Raw genomic sequence first — 9,783 nt, forward strand, 5'->3', positions numbered from 1 at the left:
TAATAAAAACTACCAAGGCACACACCATCACATGTGAAACAGTAAACACTCTCTAAGCAACTCACCCCCACATGCTAACGCTGTTAACACTTTGGTTCGTATACTTCTGGCTATTTTCAATGTACATTAGTGTCTCAGGTAGGCCTGGGGCATATGCCTGTAATTCCAGTTACTTGGGAAGCTGAGCAGAAAGACTTTCTTTTTTGACACAGGGTTTCACTACATAGTCCAAGCTGGCACTGAACTCAGAGATCTGCCCAGGAGCAGAGTGTGTTTAAGACCACACTCTGCACAGGCAACTTAGTGAGAGCCTATCTTTTAAAAAAAAAAAAAAAAAAAAAAAAAGAAGCTGAGGATGTAGCTCAGTGGCAGTGACTACCTAAATTGTGAGAGGTCCTAGGTTCAGTTCCCAGAACCCCTAACCTCCAAAGATAATGTATACAGTCAGCAAAATTAATGGAGCCATTTGAAATTTGCTTTACTAATTAGTTACTCAACAAGGAGAATTAAGAGAGACTAGAAGATTACAACACCAGGAGGAGGCATCTGTCCCTCCTGTGCCCTGCTAAATGACTGCATTGAGGGTTACAGCTGAAAGTCAACTGACTAGACCCAAGTGCTGAGGAGAACTGGACATACTTAGGGGCAGCAGGAAGCTGCAAAGCGGGGAGAGGGGCTTTGACAACTCTTGGGAAATCAGCCCCCCAGACTCTTGCCTCCCCACACCCAGGCAGGCAACCACTCCTTCCCAAGCACTACGCCAGCCATGTGGCTTAGCTCTGGGCAGGCCTGGGTGGACAGTCCTCGCTCACTCAGTATGAGCTGGATGCTACAAAGAAGGCCAATGAGACCAAGGGAGGTCTGGCAGGGCATCCAGCTTCAGCCTCACTTCTTCTCCTGACAGGGACAGGAGTGCCTTGAGCTATTCAACATTATCTTGAGCTATTCCTTATTTAAGGAAAACCTTTATTCCCAACCCCCTCTTTTTGAAACAGGGTCTTACTATGTAGTCCAGACCAATCTCAACCTCATGACCTTCTTACCTAACTTATGTAAAATTTACATTTTTATTTATATTTTTATTTATATTTCTAGCCAAACTAAAAACATTAAAATAATTTAAAAAATCTAGCCAAAGATGCTGTATCCATTTTATACGTCTGAATATAAAAGCTAATACAGAATAAACAATAGCAGGGAAGAAGCATGGACTCCATCCCAGGGTGGGCATCACTGTGGGCAATCTGGTTTCTTTCATGTGATAGAATCCCTATTTGTTACAGCCTCTCCAGTTCCATGATTCTGTGTAATAACCAAGACAAGGGCACTGCCCTTATGGTACTCCAGGTCTTCAGGAAAGAACAGGCAGACAGAGAGACAGACAGACAGACTACACAACCCAAGTAAGTTGACAGATGCTTCTAAAAGATGTGGTAAAGAAGTGAAAGGGTATTTCCACAGTTAAGATATGTGTACACTACATATAAATCAAGAGTTAAGCAAGAAAAGGGAAGGGAAGGCCCTGCCAGAGCACAGAGGAGCAGAGACAAAATGTGAGCACTAGGCAGGAGACCTTGAAGGTCCTAGTATATTAAGTTTAGTTCAATCTAGCCAGTTTGGTTTAATTTAGCAATAGATTGCTTATGATTAAAATCAAGGAAAAGCCAAACTACACTTAACATACTTGTTTTACAAAGATTATAGATTCCTCTATAAAGTATTAAAAATTTAAAAGGTGGGTCTTGAAGGAGAGATATGAAGCAATTCATGTAAAATACTCATTGATAATATATTAGTAAACAAACCTTATTTTCATATACACATATGTGCATTGCACCCGAGAGGTAATAATGTTAATTCTCGAGTAGCTGATTATGGGAAAGGTTTTAAATAAAATCACTTCTAGCTTTCTCCTCACAGGTAAACAATTTACAAACCTGTTCCTATGTGTGTCAACAAATATTTTCTTCACATTTGCAGTTGTACACATATTGTGATATTAAAATCTTTCATACAATATGCACTCAAGATCTTTTTGCTATAATTATCAAATTAGGAAAAAACACTTCAACCTTTAAACTTCTTTGATTTAAAAAAATTCCCCTATTACATATATTATTATCATTATTATTGTTAATGTGTGTGCACACACATGCACACATAAGAGCATATGAAGTCAGAGAATTTGTGAGAGCTGGCTCTCTCCTTCTACCACGTGGGTCCAGGGGGTCAAACTCAGTCATAAGTCTTGGCAGCAAGAGCCTATACCTGTTGAACCATCTTGCTAGCTCCTGTGTTTTTTTTTCAAGACAGGGCTTCTTTTTGTAGATCTGGCCTGACGCTCTGCCTCTCAAACACTGGGATTAAACTCGTGCCCTACCACATCCTGAAGCTTCTGTATTCTTTGACTTCTAAAGTTCTTTACTACATCTTCCTGCTGGACATCTCTGAAGCACTAGTTAAGGCTAAGTAACCATATACAGAATCACTGTTAAGGGGGAAACGATTGGCAGGTGAAGACAGGGATGGGAGACAGGCTCTTACACAGGACACTGAGCCTCAGGGCAGTGCAGGAACATTCAACCCAGCCCCCAACTTAGAAATCACTGTTTGCTATTAAGTGATCAAATTAAAAAATGTAACTGGTCTTCTATGAGGTCAGACATTTCCTCAGTTCTCTGTACTTGCAATTATTAAATTTTAGATTTGAGTTTATAGTTCCTTCCTGAAATGAGTCATCACTGCCGCTCAGTCTCTAGATATCAAAGGAGAGGAGGAAGGCATAGAGGGGCTCGAGGGAGAAGGTGCCCCAACAGTATACATACATAAACACTTTTCAACCGGTTCAGTGGGGAGGAGTGCTTGCTGTGTAGTGTGAGCTTGAACCCCTGGCTTTCACATGAGGCGAGGGTAGCAGTCACTGCCCTGCAGAGGCAGGAGGATGCATGGGGCTGCTAGGCTAGCTCCAGGCTCAGTGAGGAACCCTGTCTCAAGGGGATAAAGCAGAGATAGAGCAGGCCACACCAGCACACAATTCACATACAAACAAAGCTGCTGACCATGCACAGTGGTCTATGCCAGCACTCACACACCTCAGGAAGGAGGTGGCCAGCTTGGACACCACAGTATGATATCTTGTCTCAAAAAGAAATATGTATAATAATAACAACAGTTCAATTCATTGAATACATGTTCAAGCATTCATAGGTGTAAACAGAAGGCAATGGATTCTGAAACAACCCACACTACCAGGTCATTTATTAGCCTTGTGACCTTAGGCAACTCAATTTCCTGACCTACCAAATTAGGCTACCACCACTAAGCCTGTAGGGTTCTTGAAAAAATTAAAGGGAAGTATACATTAAGAGTCTTTGGGGCATAGGAGGTACTCGGCAAATGCTGGCTGTCCTGACCATCAAAGATTTAATGAAGCCAAGATACAAACCTTTATTTAAAACATTTGGGCACTCAGGCATAAAAATAACCACAATGAAAGGGCCTGATCATTTTTGTTGCCGTTAATAACCAGTGCTTGAACATACAGAAAACTTCGGCAACCTGAAATCCCTTAAAATTCAGCCGGCTCTGGGTCAAACTTTGAGTTCTGAAATAACCTACAATAGAAGGGCAGCTCTACTAAGCAAATAATGTAGGTAAGTTGGCAACTCACTCCCTCTCACACACAAAACCCTTGAGCTGTTTGAGAATAAATGAAGTATGGTCACATTTTACCCCTAAACATCTCTATTTCCTAAAAATATGGCAACTCTGCCTATGAAATCAGGAGTTATGAACAGGAAATTTAACAATGATCTGATACTTTAATCTGTCTCCATGGTTCAATTTTGTGAAGTGACCTAGTCTTGTCCCTTCTAGTATTTCCCTCTATTACCAATCCATAGCAGTAGCCCCTGCTGCATCTAACTGTTATGGGTCACTGGTTAACACGTGACATGCTATAAATGAATTGCTGAAAATAGAAAACCAAATGCATTCTGCAAATCCCGCAGTTGGTTTAAATTCTATTCAGCATATGTGTCTTTTCACAGATAAAAGTAAGCTGGTACCGCTGTAACCTCGGTCTAAGAACATTATCAAAAGCAATCACGGAATCTCAGAGTACATACTGATAATCAGTTTGAACGAAACTTTGGGCTTTAACACTACCTCCGAACTTAGGACAGGACAGGAAGGACACAACTGGCTCGCGCCAGTGTACACTACTCGGTCCTTGCCTTTAGGTTGGAGGGAAGGTAAAGAAGAATTTTCACGCTACGAATTCCTGTACGGTATGAGTTTTGGGGGGAGAGGGGTAACAGACATCTCTTACTATTAAAATAAGTCCCCATCCCTCTCCACAAAACCACGGCAAAGAAAACTCGATGGCAGGGTTGCATTTTTGCTGTGCTGTACACCGAAGTTCATCGGCTTGTACTTTGGTTTCCTCGCCTGAGACGGTGACACCTTCCGCTTATCCTCTCGGCGAGCCCTGGAACAAGCTAAGGAGCCCGGCGTTACTTAAGTGGCAGGGAGGAACATTCAGGTCCTCTCTCTAGGGACTGCAAACTGGCAGGCGATGCGTTCTGAGCCCGGACTCCCGCCCGCTCGCGGATCTCAAGCCATGGACCGCAGAGGTAGCCGGCGGGGTCCGAGCAAGGCGGGGAAGCTTGTCCGCACCGCCGCCGGCCGTTGAATCCCTCCTTACCGGGCGCTGGGCACGTCCACCGGCCCGAGGCCACCGCCGGGCCCGGGCCGCGCGTCCCCGCCGTACTTCTCCTCCATGCCGGCTCAGGAGCCGCTGCCCACGCCGCGGGCTCTCCTCATGTCTTGCTGCCGCTGCGGAAGCGCGGGCGCAGGCGCGTCACTCCCCCATTTCAGTCGCGTCCTCTCAGGCTCAGCAGTCCCCACCGCTAGCCCGGGCTCGGCAGGTAGGAGCACGCACGTTGGGCGGGATTAGGCCGCGGGCTGTTCCGGCAGCGCCGATCCCCGGAGGCCGTACGGGCAGGGACGTTACCCGGCCACGTCATCCGCCCCGGCAGCCCTCACTCCCGGGGGAGTGACCAATCCTGCGCCTGCGCGCAGCTGGACACGTGTCTCCTCTCGGCTCAGGCTCCTCCCACCGCAGAGAAGGCTCGGATCGACCCGCCCCCTACTCGCGTCTTCTAGAGAAGCACCTTACCGGTCCCTGCAGCGCCACCTAAGGTCCATCTCGGCTACAGCGTGTTCTCCTTGCGCGTGGGATGGATGGTCCCCTAGAAAGTGCACTTTGTGTTAACAAACAGAGCTTAGCCCTTAGCGTCAGAGTTCTTTTTCAAACGGCTTCACTCTGTAGCCCAGGTAGGTCTAGAACTCAGCATGTAGCCCAGGCTAGCCTTGTAATCCTGCGCATTGAATTTACAGGTCTGAGCCACATATAGACGCTGCAAACTCAAAATATGTGTGAAGTGCATTAACTTTTTTTTCTAATGAGAAAGCTAAAAGATTTTTAAAGTACCTGTGACTCCCACAAAGAAATAACTTTTTTTTTTGATTTCTGATGATACTATAACACAGGGTGGGAGGCTGGAAGGATATGTCTACTGAAAAAAATGGAGAAAGGCAACTGCTTTTGTGGATTTAATTGTTGGGCAGGAGTACTGGCTATATGGCTAACCTGCTCAAATGTCTGAGAGACCAACCCAGAAGGTGTGCGATGATAAACAATTTTATCCCCTTTTTGAAAATACAGAGTTTCCTTCAGTTCTGCCTTTGAAATGATACTGCTTAATGTAGACACATCTATATAAAAGCCATTTTTCACAGGCACCTAGGTCTCTATTGGTCTGAGTCTCAATACTTAATAATTGTGGTCACCTTGGTTAGCACGGTGGTGCATGCCTGTAATCCCAATTATAGCCAGAGGCAGTTTGAAGCCAGCCTGGGCTACACATTGAGTTCTAAGCTAGCCAGGGCTACAAGGCAATGTCCTGTCTCAAAAGGAACAAGAAAAGCAATAAACAATTAGTTTTCCTCCTCTTTGTCGTTGTTGTTTTTGGTTATATAGAAACAAATCTCATGTAGCCCAGGCTGGGCTTCAGCTTGATATCTAGCTAAGAATGGCCTGGAACTCTGATCTCCTGGCTTCTCTTCCAAGTGCTGGCATTACACACATGCACACTGTCCCTGGAAAGAAGGAATATCTGTATTCTAAAGCTGTTCAGAGGGAAGTAAGCAGGGTGGACTACTACTCAGTCAATGTTAACTGTTACTCAAGGATGTTCAGACTGGTGATTTGAAGAGGAAAGTGGGGTTTGCAGCAGGATAAGTCATAATCAGTTGATATTACACTAGTGGATTTGAACACACACAGAGAGTCTAAGCGACAGGTATATGAGCAAGAGACCGAAGGTTTTTTTGCCCTTAAACCTGCTGTGGAGAATAGTTAGCAAGCTAGAGCAAGACTCAGCTGTCGTGGTGTTACATGGTAGACTCCCAAGGGTTCCCAAATAGCATCTGATAAACAGGGAAGGCTGAGGGAAGAGTTTGTAAGTCATTTCATATCCATACATATCCATACATTAAAAACAACAACAACAACGACGCCATGTGCTGTGCTCCTCCCAGGAGGAGGATCAGGACTTCAGGGAAATCCTCAGAGTTTAAAGGCCTGCCTGGTTACAAGAGACACTGGAGAGGGGGAAAGAGGAGAGGGGAAGGGAGGGATGGGGAGGGAGTAGAGGAGGGGAGGAGGAAGGGGGAAGGGAGAAGAAGGGAAAAGAAGAGAGAAGCGGGGGAAGGGAAGAGAAGAAGAAAGCAAAGAAACTCTCACGGGTTGACAGTCTTTCCCGAGACCTCAGGAAAGGTTCTCCACATGCTACATGCGGAGCAGCGAGGCAGGTACAGTCTGGAGAAGCTATAGGTACTCACACTCCTGTGAAGCAGGTAAAAGACGGCAATACAACATACCCTCACTGCGGTTGTTTGTATCGTGCATGTGCATGTGCATGCGTGCATGTGTGCATGTGTGTGTGTGTGTGTGTGTGTGTGTGTGTGTGTGTGTGTGTACAAAATAGTGGGTTTCAGTGGGACTTTATTGCTTTTTTTTTTTTTTTTTTCCTGGAGCGGGGGACCGAACCCAGGGCCTTGGGCTTGCTAGGCAAACATTCTACCACTGAGCTAAATCCCCAACCCCGACTTTATTGTTTTTTTTTTTTTTTTTTTTTTTAAATTTAAAATTATATATGGATTACACTTTTTCCGCTGTTATAAAACACACCAGAAGAGGGCTTTCAGGGGATCTCAGGTTTATGGATGGTTGGAGTCACCATGTGGTTGCTGGGATTTGAACTCAGGACCAGGAAGAGCAGGCAGAGTGGCGGAAATGGAGGATGAGAGCTACCTTTTCAGTTACAAACTTGTATGCAGAGAGCCAACGTTGTTTTGATTTATTTATTTATTTATTTATTTATTTATTTAGGATTATTTTTTTTTTCCGGATGGGGGAGCAACCAGGCCTTGTTCTTGGAGGATGAGGGCTTACCACTCAGCTACAAACTCCCCAGCAGAGAGCCAACTAGAAGTAGGTTTTCTTGTCCTCAAAAGTCTTCCCATCCCCAGCAACATACTTCCTCCTGCAAGGCCACTCCTCCTAAAGCTACCCAAGCATCACCACCAGCTGGGGACCGAGACTTCGAATGTGTGAACCTGTGGGGACATTTCTTTAAAGTTAATCTTACGTGTATGGCTGTCTTGCCTACATGTAGGCACGCCATGTGCTGCCTGGTGCCCAGAGAGGTCAGAAGAGAGGCTCAGTCCTCCCCCAGGATCTGAGGTTGTAGGATGCCGTGAGCCTCCATGGGGGGTGCTGAGTTGTAGTGCAAACCCCACTTTCCTCTTCAAATCACCAGTCTGAACATCCTTGAGTAACAGTTAACATTGACTGAGTAGTAGTCCACCCTGCTTACTTCCCTCTGAACAGCTTTAGAATACAGATATTCCTTCTTTCCAGGGACAGTGTGCATGTTTGTAATGCCCCATCTGTGTGCTCCACAAGAGCCTTCTTACCTAAGGCACCATCCCTGCCCCTACCTCTCCAGCCCTGGCGACATTCTTACACCACCACAGGAGGCCTCATAGTATGTTTGTCTCTTATTATTTTTGTATCTGGGGGAAACTCTTGGCTTAGAGTGGATGGGTTAGGTGAAGAGGCCCAACAAAATCTAACATTTTTGAAGAGATATTCTAGATTTTTATTTTTGAAATTTGCCCGTGTCTGTGCTTAGGCGGATGCACTGTTTTGTTTTGTTTTGTTTTGTTTTGTTTTTTAATCATATTGATATGAACTAGGGTCACCCGGAAAGAGGGAATCTCAGTGGAAGAACTGCTTTTTATGAGGCTGGCCTGTAGGCAAGTTTGTGGGTTATTTTCTGGATGAGTGATGGATGTCGGAGACTCTAATCCATCAGTTGCGGGTGGTATGAAAAGGCCAGCTAAGCAAGCCTGGGGAACAAGGTAGTGAGCAGAGCTCCTCCTCCTTTGTGGCCTCTGCTTCTGGTCCTGCCTTGGCTGCCCTGGATGATGGAGTGCACCCTGTAAGCCAAACTCTCTCAAGGTGCTTTGGTCTGAGTGCGTCATCACAGGGAGAGAAGCAAAGGATACAGTGCGTGAAGTTTGTGTGTGTGCGTGTGTGGCTCCCTGGGGGCTAGAAGAGGATTCCAGACTCCCTGGAACTGAAGTCATGGGTAGTCGTGAGCTGCCCAGTGAGAGACCAAATCCATGACCTCTGCAGGACCAGCAAATGGAGCCATGGCTCCAAGCCTTTGTTTTGAGTTTGAGACAGGGTCTTGCCGTGCATCCCTGGTGAGCCTTACACTTGCTTTTAGGTCAGATCAGCCTAGGGTTCCCGGCAAGCCTCTTGCCTCAGCCTTCCCAGCACGGCGATTCCAAGTGTTCACGCCACACCCAACTCACCCAAGTTTTCTAGCCCTCCTCTGTTTTGGTAGCAACTTCTTCCTGGTATCCCAGCGATGGCAATGCTAGCGATGAATGGTCCTGTCTTCCCAGAGCCAGTGCTGTTCCTCCCTGTGGAGCATAGAGAGCGAGGTAAGATGGCCTGTGTGACAGATCCACTTGCATCTTGGAGCTTGGACTGGATTCAGCTGTCTGATTTGGTTAGAATCATAACATTTTCCTTCAGTATTAGCACATTTTCAGTGACTGCATTTTCTTCCCGATACTTGCCTCAAACCCAGAGCCTTGCACATGCTAGGGCTAGGCAGCCACGCTATTCCTGGGCTGTATTTCCAGTCCCACTCCACTCTCTTTTGAGGAAGACACAGGGTCTTACTATGTTGCCCAGGCTGGCCCAGAACTCTATATCTTCCTGCCTCAGCCAGCTCCCCTCACCTTTTTTTTTTTTTTTGTCTATTCATCTATGAGTTTGTGAGTGCACATATAGGTGTGGATATTCTCCTGCAAGGTGCACATGCTTGCACAGTTTTGTATGTGGGGGTCAGAGGTCAACTTCAGGACTAGGTCCTCAGGAGCTTTCCAGGGAGATGGGATGTGCAAACCCGCTCTGTCTTCAGTTGGTCCATTTCTGGGTGCCTCTGATCCCATCATAACTGTAATTCCGAGGTGAGATGCAATGGAGATTTTTCTTAGGTTACCCACTTGCTTCTCTATTGCTTCATCTGGGTTCCGTGGGGGAACCAGCAGTCATTTCAGGGGTTGAGGGGAAGTGGCTGCGTTGCAGATTTAGCCTGAGTAGTTCTGAAGTTGCCATTGGGTTTTTCCGTGAGGTGG

At 46.0% G+C, this 9,783-nt stretch overlaps 1 protein-coding gene across 1 annotated transcript in view; it reads right to left on the minus strand.

The window, feature by feature from the left end:
• The window catches only part of Slc30a5 (solute carrier family 30 member 5), a 29,829-nt gene extending 24,787 nt beyond the window's left edge, over positions 1–5,042 (minus strand). Inside the window, exon 1 of the mRNA XM_032898745.1 lies at positions 4,706–5,042. Coding sequence (XP_032754636.1) covers positions 4,706–4,782 — 77 coding nt within the window. The 5' untranslated portion in view covers positions 4,783–5,042. The remainder of the gene's footprint in view (positions 1–4,705) is intronic.
• Positions 5,043–9,783: the final 4,741 nt, after the last annotated feature.

Source organism: Rattus rattus, chromosome 3 (assembly GCF_011064425.1).
Source record: "Rattus rattus isolate New Zealand chromosome 3, Rrattus_CSIRO_v1, whole genome shotgun sequence".
In the NCBI taxonomy this organism is placed as follows: Eukaryota; Metazoa; Chordata; class Mammalia; order Rodentia; family Muridae; genus Rattus; species Rattus rattus.